At 41.4% G+C, this 20,988-nt stretch overlaps 1 protein-coding gene across 2 annotated transcripts in view; it reads left to right on the forward strand.

Annotated features, from left to right (window-relative positions):
- The window catches only part of LOC140577234 (ribonuclease inhibitor-like), a 237,155-nt gene that overhangs the window by 6,457 nt on the left and 209,710 nt on the right, over positions 1-20,988 (forward strand). For both annotated transcript variants that reach the window (XM_072697104.1, XM_072697103.1), the window contains exons 3-4: positions 18,158-18,526; positions 18,641-18,922. In XM_072697104.1, coding sequence (XP_072553205.1) covers positions 18,158-18,526; positions 18,641-18,922 — 651 coding nt within the window. The remainder of the gene's footprint in view (positions 1-18,157; positions 18,527-18,640; positions 18,923-20,988) is intronic.

Below are 20,988 nucleotides of genomic sequence, written 5' to 3' on the forward strand. Positions count from 1 at the left end.
TTATCTGTGGTGTGTGTGTGAGTAGATTATCTGTGGTGTGTGTGTGAGTAGATTATCTCTGTGTGTGAGAGTCGATTAGTAGATTATCTGTGTGTGAGTAGATTATCTGTGTGTGTGTGTGAGTAGATTATATGTGTGTGTGTGAGTAGATGATCTGTGGTGTGTGTGAGTAGATTATCTGTGGTGTGTGTGTGAGTAGATTATCTGTGTGTGTGTGTGTGTGTGAGTGGATTACCTGTGGTGTGTGTGTGTGTGTGAGTAGATTATCTGTGGTATGTGTGTGTGAGTGGATTACCTGTGGTGTGTGTGTGAGTAGATTATCTGTGGTGTGTGTGTGTAGATTATCTGTGTGTGTGTGTGTGAGTAGATTATCTGTGTGTGTGTGAGTAGATTATCTGTGGTGTGTGTGTGAGTAGATTATCTGTGGTGTGTGTGTGTGTAGATTATCTGTGTGTGTGTGAGTAGATTATCTGTGGTGTGTGTGAGTAGATTATCTGTGGTGTGTGTGTGTGTAGATTATCTGTGTGTGTGTGAGTAGATTATCTGTGTGTGTGAGTAGATTATCTGTGGTGTGTGTGTGAGTAAATTATCTGTGGTGTGTGAGTAGATTATCTATGGTGTGTGTAAGTAATTATCTGTGTGTGTGTGTGAGTAGATTATCTGGGTGTGTGTGTGAGTAGGTTATCTGTGGTGTATGTGTGAGTAGATTATCTGTGGTGTGTGTGAGTAGATTATCTGTGGTGTGTGTGAGTAGATTATCTCTGTGTGTGAGAGTAGATTAGTAGATTATCTGTGTGTGTGTGAGAGTAGATTATCTGTGTGTGTGTGTGAGTAGATTATCTGTGGTGTGTGTGTGAGTAGATTATCTGTGTGTGTGTGAGTAGATTATCTGTGTGTGTGTGTGAGTAGATGATTTGTGGTGTGTGTGAGTAGATTATCTGTGGTGTGTATGCGTGAGTAGATTATCTGTGTGTGTGAGTAGATTATCTGTGTGTGTGTGTGAGTAGATTATCTGTGGTGTGTGTGCGTGAGTAGATTATCTGTGGTGTGTGTGTGAGTAGATTATCTCTGTGTGTGAATAGATTAGTAGATTATCTGTGGTGTGTGTGAGTAGATTATCTGTGTGTGTGTGAGAGTAGATTATCTGTGGTGTGTGTGAGTAGATTATCTGTGTGTGTGAGTAGATTATCTGTGTGTGTGTGAGTAGATTATCTGTGGTGTGTGTGAGTAGATTATCTGTGGTGTGTGTGTGAGTAGATTATCTGTGATGTGTGTGAGTAGATTACCTGTGGTGTGTGTGTGAGTAGATTATCTGTGTGTGTGAGTAGATTATCTGTGGTGTGTGTGTGTGAGTAGATTATCTGTTTGTGTGTGAGTAGATTATCTGTGGTGTGTGTGAGTTGATTATCTATGGTGTGTGTGAGTAGATTATCTACGGTGTGTGTAAGTGTGAGTAGGTTATCTGTGGTGTGTGTGTACATTATCTGTGGTGTGTGTGAGTAGGTTATCTACGGTGTGTGTGTGAGTAGGTTATCTGTGGTGTGTGTGTCAGTAGATTATCTGTGGTGTGTATGCGTGAGTAGATTATCTGTGTGTGTGAGTAGATTATCTGTGTGTGTGTGTGTGTGAGTAGATTATCTGTGGTGTATGTGTGAGTAGATTATCCCTGTGTGTAAATAGATTAGTAGATTATCTGTGTGTGTGAGAGTAGATTATCTGTGTGTGTGTGAGTAGATTATCTGTGGTGTGTGTGTGAGTAGATTATCTGTGGTGTGTGTGTGTAGATTATCTGTGGTGTGCGTGACTAGATTATCTGTGGTGTGTGTGTGTGAGTAGATTATCTGTGTGTGTGTGTGTGAGTAGATTATCTGTGGTGTGTGTGTGTAGATTATCTGTGGTGTGCGTGACTAGATTATCTGTGTGTGTGTGTGTGAGTAGGTTATCTGTGGTGTCTGTGAGTAGATTATCTGTGGTGTCTGTGAGTAGATTATCTGTGGTGTGTGTGGGTAGATTATCTCTGTGTGTGAGAGTAGATTAGTAGATTATCTGTGTGTGTGAGAGTAGATTATCTGTGTGTGTGTGTGAGTAGATTATCTGTGTGTGTGAGTAGATGATCTGTGGTGTGTGTGAGTAGATTATCTGTGGTGTGTGTGTGAGTAGATTATCTGTGTGTGTGTGTGTGAGTAGATTATCTGTGTGTGTGTGTGTGTGAGTAGATTATCTGTGTGTGTGAGTAGATGATCTGTGGTGTGTGTGAGTAGATTATCTGTGGTGTGTGTGTAGATTATCTGTGGTGTGCGTGACTAGATTATCTGTGGTGTGTGTGTGTGAGTAGATTACCTGTGGTGTGTGTGTGAGTAGATTATCTGTGGTGTGTGTGTGTAGATTATCTGTGTGTGTGTGTGAGTAGATTATCTGTCTGTGTGTGAGTAGATTATCTGTGGTGTGTGTGTGAGTAGATTATCTGTGGTGTGTGTGTGTGTAGATTATCTGTGTGTGTGTGTGTAGATTATCTGTGTGTGTGTGTGTGAGTAGATTATCTGTGGTGTGTGTGTGTAGATTATCTGTGTGTGTGAGTAGATTATCTGTGTGTGTGAGTAGATTATCTGTGGTGTGTGTGTAGATTATCTGTGGTGTGTGTGTGTGTGTGAGTAGATTATCTGTGTGTGTGTGAGTAGATTACCTGTGGTGTGTGTGTGTGTAGATTATCTGTGTGTGTGTGAGTAGATTATCTGTGTGTGTGTGAGTAGATTATCTGTGGTGTGTGTGTGAGTAGATTATCTGTGTATGTGTGAGTAGATTATCTGTGGTGTGTGTGTGTGAGTAGATTATCTCTGTGTGTGAGAGTAGATTATCTGTGTGTGTGTGTGTGTAAGTAGATTATCTGTGGAGTGTGTGAGTAGATTATCTCTGTGTGTGAGTAGATTATCTATGGTGTGTGTGAGTAGATTATCTACGGTGTGTGTACGTGTGAGTAGGTTATCTGTGGTGTGTGTGTACATTATCTGTGGTGTGTGTGAGTAGGTGATCTACGGTGTGTGTGAGTAGGTTATCTGTGGTGTGTGTGTGTGAGTAGATTACCTTTGGTGTGTGTGTGAGTAGATTATCTGTGGTGTGTGTGTGTGTAGATTATCTGTGTGTGTGTGTGAGTAAATTATCTGTGTGTGTGTGTGTGAGTACATTATCTGTGGTGTGTGTGTGTAGATTATCTGTGGTATGTGTGCGTGACTAGATTATCTGTGGTGTGTGTATGTGAGTAGATTACCTGTGGTGTGTGTGTGTGTAGATTATCTGTGTGTGTGTGAGTAGATTATCTGTGTGTGTGTGAGTAGATTATCTGTGGTGTGTGTGAGTAGATTATCTGTGGTGTGTGTGTGAGTAGATTATCTGTGTGTGTGTGTGTGTGTGTGTGTGAGTACATTATCTGTGGTGTGTGTGAGTAGATTATCTGTGGTGTGTGTGTGAGTAGATTATCTGTGTGTGTGTGAGTAGATTATCTGTGGTGTGTGTGTGTGAGTAGATTATCTCTGTGTGTGAGAGTAGATTATCTGTGTGTGTGTGTGTGTAAGCAGATTATCTGCGGTGTGTGTGAGTAGATTATCTCTGTGTGTGTGAGTAGATTATCTATGGTGTGTGTGAGTAGATTATCTGTGGTGTGTGTGTACATTATCTGTGGTGTGTGTAAGTAGGTTATCTACGGTGTGTGTGAGTAGGTTATCTGTGGTGTGTGTGTGAGTAGATTATCTGTGGTGTGTGTGTGAGTAGATTATCTGTGGTGTGTGTGTGTGTGTAGATTATATGTGTGTGTGTGTGAGTAGATTATCTGTGTGTGTGTGTGAGTAGATTATCTGTGTGTGTGTGAGTAGATTATCTGTGGTGTGTGTGTGAGTAGATTATCTGTGGTGTGTGTGTGAGTAGATTATCTGTGGAGTGTGTGAGTAGATTATCTGTGGTGTGTGTGAGTAGATTATCTGTGTGTGTGTGAGTAGATTATCTGTGTGTGTGAGTAGATTATCTGTGGTGTGTGTGAGTAGATTATCTGTGGTGTGTGTGTGAGTAGATTATCTGTGATGTGTGTGAGTAGATTACCTGTGGTGTGTGTGTGAGTAGATTATCTGTGTGTGTGAGTAGATTATCTGTGGTGTGTGTGTGTGAGTAGATTATCTGTGTGTGTGAGATTAGATTATCTGTTTGTGTGTGAGTAGATTAGTAGATTATCTGTGGTGTGTGTGAGTTAATTATCTATGGTGTGTGTGAGTAGATTATCTATGGTGTGTGTATGTGTGAGTAGGTTATCTGTGGTGTGTGTGTACATTATCTGTGGTGTGTGTGAGTAGGTTATCTACGGTGTGTGTGTGAGTAGGTTATCTGTGGTGTGTGTGTGAGTAGATTATCTGTGGTGTGTGTGAGTAGATTATCTCTGTGTGTGAGAGTCGATTAGTAGATTATCTGTGTGTGAGTAGATTATCTGTGTGTGTGTGTGAGTAGATTATATGTGTGTGTGAGTTGATGATCTGTGGTGTGTGTGAGTAGATTATCTGTGGTGTGTGTGTGAGTAGATTATCTGTGTGTGTGTGTGTGAGTGGATTACCTGTGGTGTATGTGTGTGTGTGAGTAGATTATCTGTGGTATGTGTGTGTGAGTGGATTACCTGTGGTGTGTGTGTGAGTAGATTATCTGTGGTGTGTGTGTGTAGATTATCTGTGTGTGTGTGTGTGAGTAGATTATCTGTGTGTGTGTGAGTAGATTATCTGTGGTGTGTGTGTGAGTAGATTATCTGTGGTGTGTGTGTGTAGATTATCTGTGTGTGTGTGTGTGTGTGTGTGTAGATTATCTGTGTGTGTGTGAGTAGATTATCTGTGGTGTGTGTGTGTGTAGATTATCTGTGTGTGTGAGTAGATTATCTGTGTGTGTGTGTGAGTAAATTATCTGTGGTGTGTGTGTGTGTAGATTATCTGTGGTGTGTGTGTGTGTGTGTAGATTATCTGTGTGTGTGAGTAGATTATCTGTGTGTGTGAGTAGATTATCTGTGGTGTGTGTGTGAGTAGATTATCTGTGGTGTGTGTGTAAGTAGATTATCTGTGTGTGTGTGTGTGAGTAGATTATCTGTGTGTGTGTGTGTGAGTAGGTTATCTGTGGTGTGTGTGTGAGTAGATTATCTGTGGTGTGTGTGAGTAGATTATCTCTGTGTGTGAGAGTAGATTAGTAGATTATCTGTGTGTGTGTGAGAGTAGATTATCTGTGTGTGTGTGTGAGTAGATTATCTGTGGTGTGTGTGTGAGTAGATTATCTGTGTGTGTGAGTAGATTATCTGTGTGTGTGTGTGAGTAGATGATTTGTGGTGTGTGTGAGTAGATTATCTGTGGTGTGTGTATGAGTAGATTATCTGTGTGTGTGTGTGTGTGTGTGAGTAGATTATCTGTGGTGTGTATGCGTGAGTAGATTATCTGTGTGTGTGAGTAGATTATCTGTGTGTGTGTGTGTGTGAGTAGATTATCTGTGGTGTGTGTGCGTGAGTAGATTATCTGTGGTGTGTGTGAGTAGATTATCTCTGTGTGTAAATAGATTAGTAGATTATCTGTGTGTGTGAGAGTAGATTATCTGTGTGTGTGTGAGTAGATTATCTGTGGTGTGTGTGTGAGTAGATTATCTGTGGTGTGTGTGTGTAGATTATCTGTGGTGTGCGTGACTAGATTATCTGTGGTGTGTGTGTGTGAGTAGATTATCTGTGTGTGTGTGTGTGAGTAGGTTATCTGTGGTGTCTGTGAGTAGATTATCTGTGGTGTCTGTGAGTAGATTATCTCTGTGTGTGTGAGTAGATTATCTATGGTGTGTGTGTACATTATCTGTGGTGTGTGTAAATAGGTTATCTACGGTGTGTGTGAGTAGGTTATCTGTGGTGTGTGTGTGAGTAGATTATCTGTGGTGTGTGTGGGTAGATTATCTCTGTGTGTGAGAGTAGATTAGTAGATTATCTGTGTGTGTGAGAGTAGATTATCTGTGTGTGTGTGTGAGTAGATTATCTGTGTGTGTGAGTAGATTATCTGTGTGTGTGAGAGTAGATTATCTGTGTGTGTGTGTGAGTAGATGATCTGTGGTGTGTGTGAGTAGATTATCTGTGGTGTGTGTGTGAGTAGATTATCTGTGTGTGTGTGTGTGAGTAGATTATCTGTGTGTGTGTGTGTGAGTAGATTATCTGTGTGTGTGAGTAGATGATCTGTGGTGTGTGTGAGTAGATTATCTGTGGTGTGTGTGTAGATTATCTGTGGTGTGTGTATGTGAGTAGATTACCTGTGGTGTGTGTGTGTGTAGATTATCTGTGTGTGTGTGTGAGTAGATTATCTGTGTGTGTGTGAGTAGATTATCTGTGGTGTGTGTGAGTAGATTATCTGTGGTGTGTGTGTGAGTAGATTATCTGTGTGTGTGTGTGTGTGTGTGTGAGTACATTATCTGTGGTGTGTGTGAGTAGATTATCTGTGGTGTGTGTGTGAGTAGATTATCTGTGTGTGTGTGAGTAGATTACCTGTGGTGTGTGTGTGAGTAGATTATCTGTGTGTGTGAGTAGATTATCTGTGGTGTGTGTGTGTGAGTAGATTATCTGTGTGTGTGAGAGTAGATTATCTGTTTGTGTGTGAGTAGATTATCTGTGGTGTGTGTGAGTAGATTAGTAGATTATCTGTGGTGTGTGTGAGTTAATTATCTATGGTGTGTGTGAGTAGATTATCTATGGTGTGTGTATGTGTGAGTAGGTTATCTGTGGTGTGTGTGTACATTATCTGTGGTGTGTGTGAGTAGGTTATCTACGGTGTGTGTGTGAGTAGGTTATCTGTGGTGTGTGTGTGAGTAGATTATCTGTGGTGTGTGTGAGTAGATTATCTCTGTGTGTGAGAGTCGATTAGTAGATTATCTGTGTGTGAGTAGATTATCTGTGGTGTGTGTGTGAGTAGATTATCTCTGTGTGTAAATAGATTAGTAGATTATCTGTGTGTGTGAGAGTAGATTATCTGTGTGTGTGTGAGTAGATTATCTGTGGTGTGTGTGTGAGTAGATTATCTGTGGTGTGTGTGTGTAGATTATCTGTGGTGTGCGTGACTAGATTATCTGTGGTGTGTGTGTGTGAGTAGATTATCTGTGTGTGTGTGTGTGAGTAGGTTATCTGTGGTGTCTGTGAGTAGATTATCTGTGGTGTGTGTGGGTAGATTATCTCTGTGTGTGAGAGTAGATTAGTAGATTATCTGTGTGTGTGAGAGTAGATTATCTGTGTGTGTGTGTGTGAGTAGATTATCTGTGTGTGTGAGTAGATTATCTGTGTGTGTGAGAGTAGATTATCTGTGTGTGTGTGTGAGTAGATGATCTGTGGTGTGTGTGAGTAGATTATCTGTGGTGTGTGTGTGAGTAGATTATCTGTGTGTGTGTGTGTGAGTAGATTATCTGTGTGTGTGTGTGAGTAGATTATCTGTGTGTGTGAGTAGATGATCTGTGGTGTGTGTGAGTAGATTATCTGTGGTGTGTGTGTAGATTATCTGTGGTGTGTGTATGTGAGTAGATTACCTGTGGTGTGTGTGTGTGTAGATTATCTGTGTGTGTGTGTGTGAGTAGATTATCTGTGTGTGTGTGAGTAGATTATCTGTGGTGTGTGTGAGTAGATTATCTGTGGTGTGTGTGTGAGTAGATTATCTGTGTGTGTGTGTGTGTGTGTGTGTGTGAGTACATTATCTGTGGTGTGTGTGAGTAGATTATCTGTGGTGTGTGTGTGAGTAGATTATCTGTGTGTGTGTGAGTAGATTACCTGTGGTGTGTGTGTGAGTAGATTATCTGTGTGTGTGAGTAGATTATCTGTGGTGTGTGTGTGTGAGTAGATTATCTGTGTGTGTGAGAGTAGATTATCTGTTTGTGTGTGAGTAGATTATCTGTGGTGTGTGTGAGTAGATTAGTAGATTATCTGTGGTGTGTGTGAGTTAATTATCTATGGTGTGTGTGAGTAGATTATCTATGGTGTGTGTATGTGTGAGTAGGTTATCTGTGGTGTGTGTGTACATTATCTGTGGTGTGTGTGAGTAGGTTATCTACGGTGTGTGTGTGAGTAGGTTATCTGTGGTGTGTGTGTGAGTAGATTATCTGTGGTGTGTGTGAGTAGATTATCTCTGTGTGTGAGAGTCGATTAGTAGATTATCTGTGTGTGAGTAGATTATCTGTGGTGTGTGTGTGAGTAGATTATCTGTGTGTGTGTGTGTGTGTGTGTGAGTACATTATCTGTGGTGTGTGTGAGTAGATTATCTGTGGTGTGTGTGTGAGTAGATTATCTGTGTGTGTGTGAGTAGATTACCTGTGGTGTGTGTGTGAGTAGATTATCTGTGTGTGTGAGTAGATTATCTGTGGTGTGTGTGTGTGAGTAGATTATCTGTGTGTGTGAGAGTAGATTATCTGTTTGTGTGTGAGTAGATTATCTGTGGTGTGTGTGAGTAGATTAGTAGATTATCTGTGGTGTGTGAGTTAATTATCTATGGTGTGTGTGAGTAGATTATCTATGGTGTGTGTATGTGTGAGTAGGTTATCTGTGGTGTGTGTGTACATTATCTGTGGTGTGTGTGAGTAGGTTATCTACGGTGTGTGTGTGAGTAGGTTATCTGTGGTGTGTGTGTGAGTAGATTATCTGTGGTGTGTGTGAGTAGATTATCTCTGTGTGTGAGAGTCGATTAGTAGATTATCTGTGTGTGAGTAGATTATCTGTGTGTGTGTGAGTAGATTATATGTGTGTGTGAGTAGATGATCTGTGGTGTGTGTGAGTAGATTATCTGTGGTGTGTGTGTGAGTAGATTATCTGTGTGTGTGTGTGTGAGTGGATTACCTGTGGTGTATGTGTGTGTGTGAGTAGATTATCTGTGGTATGTGTGTGTGAGTGGATTACCTGTGGTGTGTGTGTGAGTAGATTATCTGTGGTGTGTGTGTGTAGATTATCTGTGTGTGTGTGTGTGTGAGTAGATTATCTGTGTGTGTGTGAGTAGATTATCTGTGGTGTGTGTGTGAGTAGATTATCTGTGGTGTGTGTGTGTGTAGATTATCTGTGTGTGTGTGTGTGTGTGTGTAGATTATCTGTGTGTGTGTGAGTAGATTATCTGTGGTGTGTGTGTGTAGATTATCTGTGTGTGTGTGAGTAGATTATGTGTGTGTGTGTGAGTAAATTATCTGTGGTGTGTGTGTGTAGATTATCTGTGGTGTGTGTGTGTGTGTGTGTAGATTATCTGTGTGTGTGAGTAGATTATCTGTGGTGTGTGTGTAAGTAGATTATCTGTGTGTGTGTGTGTGAGTAGGTTATCTGTGGTGTGTGTGTGAGTAGATTATCTGTGGTGTGTGTGAGTAGATTATCTCTGTGTGTGAGAGTAGATTAGTAGATTATCTGTGTGTGTGTGAGAGTAGATTATCTGTGTGTGTGTGTGAGTAGATTATCTGTGGTGTGTGTGTGAGTAGATTATCTGTGTGTGTGTGAGTAGATTATCTGTGTGTGTGTGTGAGTAGATGATTTGGTGTGTGTGAGTAGATTATCTGTGGTGTGTGTATGAGTAGATTATCTGTGTGTGTGTGTGTGTGTGTGTGTGTGAGTAGATTATCTGTGGTGTGTATGCGTGAGTAGATTATCTGTGTGTGTGAGTAGATTATCTGTGTGTGTGTGTGTGTGTGAGTAGATTATCTGTGGTGTGTGTGCGTGAGTAGATTATCTGTGGTGTGTGTGTGAGTAGATTATCTCTGTGTGTAAATAGATTAGTAGATTATCTGTGTGTGTGAGAGTAGATTATCTGTGTGTGTGTGAGTAGATTATCTGTGGTGTGTGTGTGTAGATTATCTGTGGTGTGCGTGACTAGATTATCTGTGGTGTGTGTGTGTGAGTAGATTATCTGTGTGTGTGTGTGTGAGTAGGTTATCTGTGGTGTCTGTGAGTAGATTATCTGTGGTGTCTGTGAGTAGATTATCTCTGTGTGTGTGAGTAGATTATCTATGGTGTGTGTGTACATTATCTGTGGTGTGTGTAAATAGGTTATCTACGGTGTGTGTGAGTAGGTTATCTGTGGTGTGTGTGTGAGTAGATTATCTGTGGTGTGTGTGTGAGTAGATTATCTGTGGTGTGTGTGTGTGTAGATTATATGTGTGTGTGTGTGAGTAGATTATCTGTGTGCGTGTGAGTAGATTATCTCTGTGTGTGAGAGTCGATTAGTAGATTATCTGTGTGTGAGTAGATTATCTGTGTGTGTGTGAGTAGATTATATGTGTGTGTGAGTAGATGATCTGTGGTGTGTGTGAGTAGATTATCTGTGGTGTGTGTGTGAGTAGATTATCTGTGTGTGTGTGTGAGTGGATTACCTGTGGTGTATGTGTGTGTGTGAGTAGATTATCTGTGGTATGTGTGTGTGAGTGGATTACCTGTGGTGTGTGTGTGAGTAGATTATCTGTGGTGTGTGTGTGTAGATTATCTGTGTGTGTGTGTGTGTGAGTAGATTATCTGTGTGTGTGTGAGTAGATTATCTGTGGTGTGTGTGTGAGTAGATTATCTGTGGTGTGTGTGTGTGTAGATTATCTGTGTGTGTGTGAGTAGATTATCTGTGGTGTGTGTGTGTGTAGATTATCTGTGTGTGTGTGAGTAGATTATGTGTGTGTGTGTGAGTAAATTATCTGTGGTGTGTGTGTGTAGATTATCTGTGGTGTGTGTGTGTGTGTGTGTAGATTATCTGTGTGTGTGAGTAGATTATCTGTGTGTGTGAGTAGATTATCTGTGGTGTGTGTGTAAGTAGATTATCTGTGTGTGTGTGTGTGAGTAGGTTATCTGTGGTGTGTGTGTGAGTAGATTATCTGTGGTGTGTGTGAGTAGATTATCTCTGTGTGTGAGAGTAGATTAGTAGATTATCTGTGTGTGTGTGAGAGTAGATTATCTGTGTGTGTGTGTGAGTAGATTATCTGTGGTGTGTGTGTGAGTAGATTATCTGTGTGTGTGTGAGTAGATTATCTGTGTGTGTGTGTGAGTAGATGATTTGGTGTGTGTGAGTAGATTATCTGTGGTGTGTGTATGAGTAGATTATCTGTGTGTGTGTGTGTGTGTGTGAGTAGATTATCTGTGGTGTGTATGCGTGAGTAGATTATCTGTGTGTGTGAGTAGATTATCTGTGTGTGTGTGTGTGTGTGAGTAGATTATCTGTGGTGTGTGTGCGTGAGTAGATTATCTGTGGTGTGTGTGTGAGTAGATTATCTCTGTGTGTAAATAGATTAGTAGATTATCTGTGTGTGTGAGAGTAGATTATCTGTGTGTGTGTGTGAGTAGATTATCTGTGGTGTGTGTGTGAGTAGATTATCTGTGATGTGTGTGTGTAGATTATCTGTGGTGTGCGTGACTAGATTATCTGTGGTGTGTGTGTGTGAGTAGATTATCTGTGTGTGTGTGTGAGTAGGTTATCTGTGGTGTCTGTGAGTAGATTATCTGTGGTGTCTGTGAGTAGATTATCTATGGTGTGTGTGTACATTATCTGTGGTGTGTGTAAATAGGTTATCTACGGTGTGTGTGAGTAGGTTATCTGTGGTGTGTGTGTGAGTAGATTATCTGTGGTGTGTGTGTGAGTAGATTATCTGTGGTGTGTGTGTGTGTAGATTATATGTGTGTGTGTGTGAGTAGATTATCTGTGTGTGTGTGAGTAGATTATCTGTGGTGTGTGTGTGTGTAGATTATATGTGTGTGTGTGTGAGTAGATTATCTGTGTGTGTGTGAGTAGATTATCTGTGTGTGTGTGAGTAGATTATCTGTGTGTGTGTGTGAGTAGATTATCTGTGTGTGTGTGAGTAGATTATCTGTGGTGTGTGTGTGAGTAGATTATCTGTGGTGTGTGTGTGTGTAGATTATCTGTGTGTGTGTGTGTGTGTGTAGATTATCTGTGTGTGTGTGAGTAGATTATCTGTGGTGTGTGTGTGTGTAGATTATCTGTGTGTGTGTGAGTAGATTATGTGTGTGTGTGTGAGTAAATTATCTGTGGTGTGTGTGTGTGTAGATTATCTGTGGTGTGTGTGTGTGTGTGTAGATTATCTGTGTGTGTGAGTAGATTATCTGTGTGTGTGAGTAGATTATCTGTGTGTGTGTGTGTGAGTAGGTTATCTGTGGTGTGTGTGTGAGTAGATTATCTGTGGTGTGTGTGAGTAGATTATCTCTGTGTGTGAGAGTAGATTAGTAGATTATCTGTGTGTGTGTGAGAGTAGATTATCTGTGGTGTGTGTGTGAGTAGATTATCTGTGTGTGTGTGAGTAGATTATCTGTGTGTGTGTGTGAGTAGATGATTTGGTGTGTGTGAGTAGATTATCTGTGGTGTGTGTATGAGTAGATTATCTGTGTGTGTGTGAGTAGATTATCTGTGGTGTGTATGCGTGAGTAGATTATCTGTGTGTGTGAGTAGATTATCTGTGTGTGTGTGTGTGTGTGAGTAGATTATCTGTGGTGTGTGTGCGTGAGTAGATTATCTGTGGTGTGTGTGTGAGTAGATTATCTCTGTGTGTAAATAGATTAGTAGATTATCTGTGTGTGTGAGAGTAGATTATCTGTGTGTGTGTGAGTAGATTATCTGTGGTGTGTGTGTGAGTAGATTATCTGTGGTGTGTGTGTGAGTAGATTATCTGTGGTGTGTGTGTGTAGATTATCTGTGGTGTGCGTGACTAGATTATCTGTGGTGTGTGTGTGTGAGTAGATTATCTGTGTGTGTGTGTGTGAGTAGGTTATCTGTGGTGTCTGTGAGTAGATTATCTGTGGTGTCTGTGAGTAGATTATCTCTGTGTGTGAGTAGATTATCTATGGTGTGTGTGTACATTATCTGTGGTGTGTGTAAATAGGTTATCTACGGTGTGTGTGAGTAGGTTATCTGTGGTGTGTGTGTGAGTAGATTATCTGTGGTGTGTGTGTGTGTAGATTATATGTGTGTGTGTGTGAGTAGATTATCTGTGTGTGTGTGAGTAGATTATCTGTGTGTGTGTGAGTAGATTATCTGTGGTGTGTGTGTGAGTAGATTATCTGTGGTGTGTGTGTGTGTAGATTATATGTGTGTGTGTGTGAGTAGATTATCTGTGTGTGTGTGAGTAGATTATCTGTGGTGTGTGTGTGAGTAGATTATCTGTGGTGTGTGTGTGTGTAGATTATATGTGTGTGTGTGTGTGTGTGAGTAGATTATCTGTGGTGTCAAGTCAAGTCAAGTCAAATTTATTTGTTTAGCTTTTTACAACTGTTGTTGTCACAAAGCAGCTTTACATAATTATTACTTAATAAAGAAAAGAGACAGAGAAGAAAGAAGAAATAACATGAAGCGTCAAAGACCCCCGTGAGCAAGCCAACGGCGACAGTGGCAAGGAAAAACTCCCTCAGAGCTGGAGGAAGAAACCTTGGGAGGAACCAAGACTCACAAGGGGGACCCATCCTCCTCTGGCCAGACTGTTTTAAACATTAATGATAAAAATTACCAAAGCAGGTACAACAGAAAGTTAATAGTTGTGATATTAATAGTGTCAGACAGGCACGAGTCCATCTAGGTTTCAGCACGGCCACCAAACAGGCAGCAGCGGCTGGCGGGTGAGCCATGGGTGGTGGTGGGTTGGGGGGGACCCGCTGGCTGGACTGGTAGGTGGCAGCTGGTTAGATGCAGGTAGAGGGGACCTCAGCGGGCAATCTTCCTGCAGATCGGGCTGGGTGGCCATTTACTCGGGGAAGGTAAAGAGAGAGAAGTTAGTTCTAAGAGGAATTTTATGGAGTGCAGAGAATGTTGATCATCAGCATCTGGGTATGTCTGATGACTCCGGCAGGTCTGATTATCACAGCATAATTAAAAGGAGAGAGCCAGAAGGTAACACGGACACGGGCGTACCCTGAGAACACCAGCATCTATCTGCTCCACCGTCAACAAACCTGAGTGATCGCGTGTAAGCAGCGAGACGACAGCTCCAGCATCTCAGAGTACTACAATTCCCTGGGTCCGCGAACCCCTGGACCTGCAGCCCTTATCTAAGAAACATTAATTACCAAAAGCTAAACTAAACATATAAGTTTTCAGCTTAGATTTAAAGATTGAGACTGTGTCTGAGTCCCGAACATTATCTGGAAGGTTATTCCAGAGCTGGGGGGCTTTATAGGAAAAGGCTCTTCCCCCTGCTGAGGTTTTCAGAATTTTGGGAACGCGTAAGAGGCCAGCACCCTGAGATCTAAGTAGTCTTGATGGTTCGTAATATACTATAAGATCCTGCAGGTACTCAGGAGCGAGGCCATGTAGGGCTTTATATGTTAATAAAAGAATTTTGTATTCAATACGGAATTTAACTGGGAGCCAATGAAGTGCTGATAGAACTGGACTGATATGGTCAAATTTTCTAGTTTTAGTAAGGACCCTGGCTGCAGCATTTTGCACCAGCTGAAGTTTATTGAGGTTCCTGCTGGAACAACCTGACAGTAGTGCATTACAGTAATCTAGCCTTGAGGTAATAAAAGCATGTACTAGCTTTTCTGCGTCTTGTAGTGATAAGGAGTCTCTTAGTTTGGAGATGTTCCTAAGCTGCATGAAGGCTGTTCTACTAATATTAGCTATATGTTGCTCAAATGATAAATCTGAGTCGAATGTGACGCCAAGATTTTTAGCTGCTAAACCAGGAATGATGGGAGAATCTGCCAAGTCTAACATTAAGTCTGATAGTTTATTTCTAGAGTCTTTTGGACCTAAAAGGAGAAGCTGGGTTTTGTCACTGTTGAGGAGAAGGAAGTTATGTGACATCCAGAGTTTTATATCCTTTACACAGTCCTCCATTTTCTGTAGTCTAAATTTATCGTCAGGTTTGGCTGATATATAGAGCTGTGTGTCATCTACATAGAAGTGGAAATTAACGCCATGTCTGCTTATAACTGAGCCCAGTGGTAACATGTATAATGTAAATAATAGTGGTCCTAAAATTGAGCCTTGCGGAACTCCATATCTTACTTCTGTGTAGTTTGAAGATAAATCATTTATCTTTACAAATTGGAAGCGTCCCGTTAGATATGATTGGAACCATGATAGGGCTGTCCCTGTGATTCCAACCATTTTCTCTAATCTTTCTAGTAATATAGAATGATCTATTGTATCAAAGGCTGCACTAAGGTCTAGTAGGACTAATAAAGATACGTAGCCTTGATCAGAGGCAAGAAGGAGATCATTCGTAATCTTCACTAGGGCTGTCTCTGTGCTGTGATTGAGTCTAAATCCAGACTGGAATTTCTCATACATGTCATTTTTACTCAGGTATAAGCAGAGTTGTTGGGCCACAGCTTTTTCTAATATCTTAGATACGAATGTTAAGTTTGAGATGGGTCTATAATTAGATAATACGCTAGGATCAAGATTTGGTTTCTTGATTAAAGGTTTTATAACTGCTATTTTAAGGGTTTGGGGTACATGCCCAAGGCTAAGGGATGAATTTACAATTGTTAAAAGAGGTCCGATTATAATTGGGAGAATTTCTTTTAGCAATTTAGAGGGAATCGGGTCGAGTGTACATGTTGTACAATTAGCTGAGGATATAATTTTTTCTAGTTCAGACTGTGGAAGTGGGTAGAAGGCTTCCAGCCTTTGTTCTACAACTAAGTTTTGTTCTAAAGCAACTACATCAGGTTACGGCCATGTTTGATTTAATAAGCAGGGTTGGATTTGTTGTCTAATATTTTCTATTTTATTATTAAAATAGTCCATAAAAACATGACTAGTTAAAGATGTTGGGATCTGGGGTTGAGTATCTGCCTGGCTTTAGTAAGTTTAGAGATCTCATTAAAAAGAACTCTGGGATTGTTTTTGTTTTTCTCGATCAGCGAGGCCAGATACGCTGAGCGAGCTTTTATGAGAGTCTTTCTATATTGACTAAGGCCGTCCTTCCACGCAGAGTGGAACACCTCTAGTTTGGTCGTCCGCCATTTACGCTCTAGTTTCCGCACTGTTTGTTTTAAGGTACGAGTTTGATCACTGTACCACGGTGCGAGCCTTTACTGCCTCAACATTTTATTTTTGAACAGTGCTACTTTGTCTAAGGTTGATCGGAGGGTATTCTCTAGATCGTTTGTTAGTTTGACGAGCTCCGTTTGGTCTGACGGAGTGTAAGCTAAGGTCGATAGGGGTGGGAGATTTTTAGTAAACTGTACAGCTGTCATTGTGCGTTTTAGGCAGTGTTGGGGAGAAGAATTTACATTTTGCCTTAGATGTAGCTCAAAGGAGATTAGATAATGATCCGATATTACTGAGCTTTGAGGTAGAATATTTAGCTGATCAATGCTAACACCCAGGGTCAGGACTAAATCTAGGGTATGATTACAGTAATGTGTGGGTCCAGTTATGTTTTGTATAATGCCAACAGAATCTAAAATTGATACAAACGCCTTTGTTAATGGATCGTCTGCTTTTTCAAAGTGAATATTAAAATCTCCTACTATTATAACTTTGTCGCTGCACACTGCCAAGTCTGCAGCAAAATCACTAAATTCTTTTAAAAATTCAGAGTAGGGCCCTGGAGGCCTATAAATATTAATCAGTGAGAAAACATTTTTATTTGTGGTCGGATTTGATATATTAATGTAGATAAGCTCAAAAGAGGTGAAGGTGTTAGTGTTTTTGAATAATCTCTAGTGTATTCTGATAGATTATACATACTCCACCTCCTCTGCCTGATAATCTAGGGCTATGTACATATTTATAGCCTGCGGGGGTGGCTTCATTTAGAGCTATATATTGATCAGGTCTAATCCAGGTTTCGGTTAGGCAGAAAACATCTAGTTTCTGATCACATATCATTTTATTTACGATCACTGCTTTTGAGGATAGTGATCTAATGTTAAGTAGACCAAGCTTTAGGTCTGAGGTGCTGCTGTTATCGTTGAAATGAGAGATTTTAACACTGATTAAATGATTAAAACGAGCTGATCTAGATGTTCTCTGTTTGGGTTTAATTCGGGGCACAGACACAGTCTCAATACAGTGAAACCTGGGTGACGCCTCAGAGCCTCAGAGCAGCTCGCAGACGGTGGGTTTAGCCTGTCTGTCTGCGGCCTGGTCTCGGCTCTGGACTGTCAGCAGTCCTTTACACTCCTCTGCGACTAACTAGCAGACTATGAGCTATGCCCCTCCCGCGTGGGGTGGACACCATCCCTACCTAAAAAACCAGGCTTGCCCTCAAACTTTGACCAGTTATCTATGAAGCCCACATGATTTTCGGAACACCACTTGGACATCCAGCGGTTCAGCGCTGTGAGTCGGCTGTAGGACTCGGCGCCGCGCCTCATTGGGATGGGACCAGAGCAAATTACGGCATCGGACATCGTCTGGGCCAGTTTAACCACCTCTTTAATATTATCCTTAGTTATTTCTGACTGCCGCAGACGGATATCATTGGCCCCTACATGAATCACTATCCTCGAATATCTCCTGTTTGCTAGCCGCTTAAGGTTGCCGCTAATGTCCGGCGCTCTGGCTCCCGGTAAACAGCTAACGGTCACTGCTGGAGCCCCTAAAGGACTAGTTATCTTCACGTGTCGAACAATAGAGTCTCCTATGACCAGAGTACTGTGAACAGGCTCCTCAGCGGGTGTTTCGCTGAGCGGGGGGGGGGGAGCGTGGTGTTCCGGTGGGCTAGCTTCGGCCTTTGCGCTAGCATTAGCCTTAGCTTTCCGGCTATGCCGCCGAGACATCACCCATTCGCCCCGCTGTGAGGGCTCTAACGCCGGAGTGGGGGGTGCTAGCTCTCCCTGAGGCAACGGGGGGCAACTCCTGCTCTCTATCCTTCAGTAACCCCATGATGCTCCACCTCTAACTGCTCCACCTTTTCCACCAGAGAGCTACTAACTCACATTTAGTGCAAACACTATCATTATCACTAGCGGTGGGAAAAGGGTCTAGACTAAACATGCCACACTTCTCACACTCAAAAAGTCCAGCAACAGCCTTAATAACATACAAACTTACAGCTTTCAGCTGATTCAGGCATCTAGGCAATGTGTGTGAGTAGATTATATGTGGTGTGTGTGTGTGTAGATCATCTGTGGTGTGTGTGTGTGTGTGTGTGTGTGTGTAGATCATCTGTGGTGTGTGTGTGTGTGTGTGTGTGTGTGTATTAAATGTTGTGTTGTATTTGTTTACAGAAGAGAAGTTTGAGGTGGTGGGTCCAGATGCTCCTGTTGTCAGTGTTTCTGGTTCTGTGGTGGTTCTGCCGTGTTCTGTCCGACAGGAGAATGGTCAGACCAGAGTGAACGCTGAGGATATGACTGTTACCTGGTCCAGATTAGACCTGAGAGATTCAGTGGTTCATCAGTATGGAAATCATAAAGATCTAAACACAGATCAGATTTCTCAGTACAGAGGGAGAACCTCTGTGTTTGAAGAGGAGCTACAGAGAGGAAACACCTCACTGAGTCTCTCCAACATTCGCCTTACTGATGAAGGACTTTACAGCTGCACTGTTGACTCTAAATACTGGAACGATAAACGCTCAGTTGATCTCAGAGTTGAAGGTAAAGATCATGTCAGTTCAGATGTGTTGTAAAATAATATTGCTATTTTAATAAATATTTATATGAGGGTAATTCATCTCACACTGTCTCATATCTTAATGAATTCCTCCACAGTTATTGGATCTCAGCCAGTGATCACTGTGGAGAGCTATGACTCAGAGACGGTCAGTTTACTGTGTAAATCTAAAGGCTGGTATCCTGAACCTGCTCTTCAGTGGATGAACAGTAGAGGAGTTAATCTGACTGCAGAAGAAACAGAAACACAGCGAGTAGCTGATCTCTACACTGTGAAACGTCGTGTGACTGTAAAGCGCAGTGACATCGACACGTTCTTCTGCAGAGCGACACAGAGACACCACGAGAAGGAGGGAGACATCACAGCTGCTACCATCTATGGTGAGTTACTCCACACTGCTGCACACACTCTTGAGCTGATCAAGATATTTTTTTTATGAATTACAGATTTTTTTATATTATTAATTAGTTTATTAATGTAAATGTTTATTATTTTTATACAGTGTACTGTTACCATAAGTTACAGGAGTGATGCTGTAATTAGGGTTGTGGGAGATTACCAGTTTCACAGAATATCATGATATGAAAATTGATGGTTATCATTACTCATTACTGGTATTGAAGAACGGAGAATCACACTTGTGCGTCAGCATCTCCATTTCTCCTCAACCGTCTGTCAAACTCGACAACTGGGGCCACAGACGCACACACACAGCCTGTGCAGTATATAATTTTAGCATTGTCATTGTAATGTGCACATGCACAATAGTCATATGCAGGTGGTGCAGTGTTTATTGTCATGTCACATTACACAGGTGTAAAGGTCCATCGTGTATCGTCCCTCACTAGTAAAAAAAAAAGGACACATATTTACAAAATAGAAATACTGAAGATATACACATTAACTATACATATTATGTATATACACATACATACATACATTATACACACTCTATGCACATATATACACATGCTCTCTAGTTACAATATTGCTCTGGTTTAAAGCAGTTAAATGTACAGGTTTAATCTAATCTGACTGTTTACATTATTTACAAAAGCCACTGGAGGGGTGTGAAATCAGGTGTAGTGTGGGTGAGAAAAGTCTTTTTGGGTGCAGTGTGTGATTGAGCATAGGAACAGTTCCAGTAATAAGTGCCGAGTGCAGAGTGTGTGTGTGTATGGGCTGGAGGTGTGATGATACAGATGAGATAGGGGACTGTGGACTGTGTGGAGTCAGTCAGTGTTCTCACCCATACACTAATGTTCTTCACAGATGTTATCTAGTACAGTTAGAGCACTGTGTAAACCTGCTTAGTCACAACAAACACTGACACTGTTCATGAACAGGATTATTAGGACTGTTATGATATTGCTCTGACAGAGGCTGTATGTAGAGTTGAGAGTTGGTGTCAGTCAACAGTCCAGTCGTCTTACCAGTCAGGAAAAGCTGTCATTAATCAGTCCGTTGCTGTTCTACTTATACACTTTAGCTCAAGTAGCTTTCTTTAATGCAGTTTATGAAATTCAAGCCCTTATCAATAAAGCTCTTGTACTTTACTTCAGTATCTTTCTCCTCCTCTTATTGGTATGATTAAAATATGGATGATGTTTTAAGTACAGCCGATCAAATCACCTGTAGTTTTAGTGATGTTACTGGATTACCTGGAATTTCTCAATCATCTGAGAGACACTGTGCAGAGTGATGAGGACATGCTGAGGTTAACAAAAGGCACACACTAACAGTTTCAGTCACTCCTGCTGGAATCTTAGTTACCAAACTGGTGGCAGTTCCTGTATATGGGTGAATACGCCTTCTTTCCTTGGTTCTGAGTATGAAAGCCCCTTAATTGGACTAATTGGACAACAGCCCACTAACACCTCCAAGCCCATCACCTCACAGCTGGTCCTCCCCAGGATATTTGATATTAGAAAAAAGTGACAGCTCTACACTTGGACGAGGGTTGCAAATGTGCACACCACAGAGTGAGGAATGCCTTCCCTTTTGTATATGAATTTAGGAAGCTCCTTTAATAATCTACTTTTCCCAGGCTTTTACCACAGCTGACCATAAGATCCTGATCCCTAGACTAGAAAGTGGGTAGGCTTTACAGACACAGTCCTAGAATGGTGTAAATGATATTTAACAGACCGGTAGTTTTATGTTTCCCTGAGAAATCACAGACCTAAAATCTTTATTACTTGTGGTGTTCCACAAAGCTCCATTTTAAGACCCTTTTCATTGAATATGCTTCCTCTAGGAAATGTCATTAGAAACAAGCAATTTACTTTCATGTCTGTGCTAGTGATACAAAACTATATATTTCTGCTGTTGGAGAGTCACGACTCACAGACACTCAGTTCACACACTAAAGAACCATTTAAAGCACAGCTTTTCAACTTAACAGGGTCATCTCTGTCTGTGTGTAGGTGTTTGTTTTCATAAAGCA

Source organism: Salminus brasiliensis, chromosome 14 (assembly GCF_030463535.1).
Source record: "Salminus brasiliensis chromosome 14, fSalBra1.hap2, whole genome shotgun sequence".
In the NCBI taxonomy this organism is placed as follows: Eukaryota; Metazoa; Chordata; class Actinopteri; order Characiformes; family Bryconidae; genus Salminus; species Salminus brasiliensis.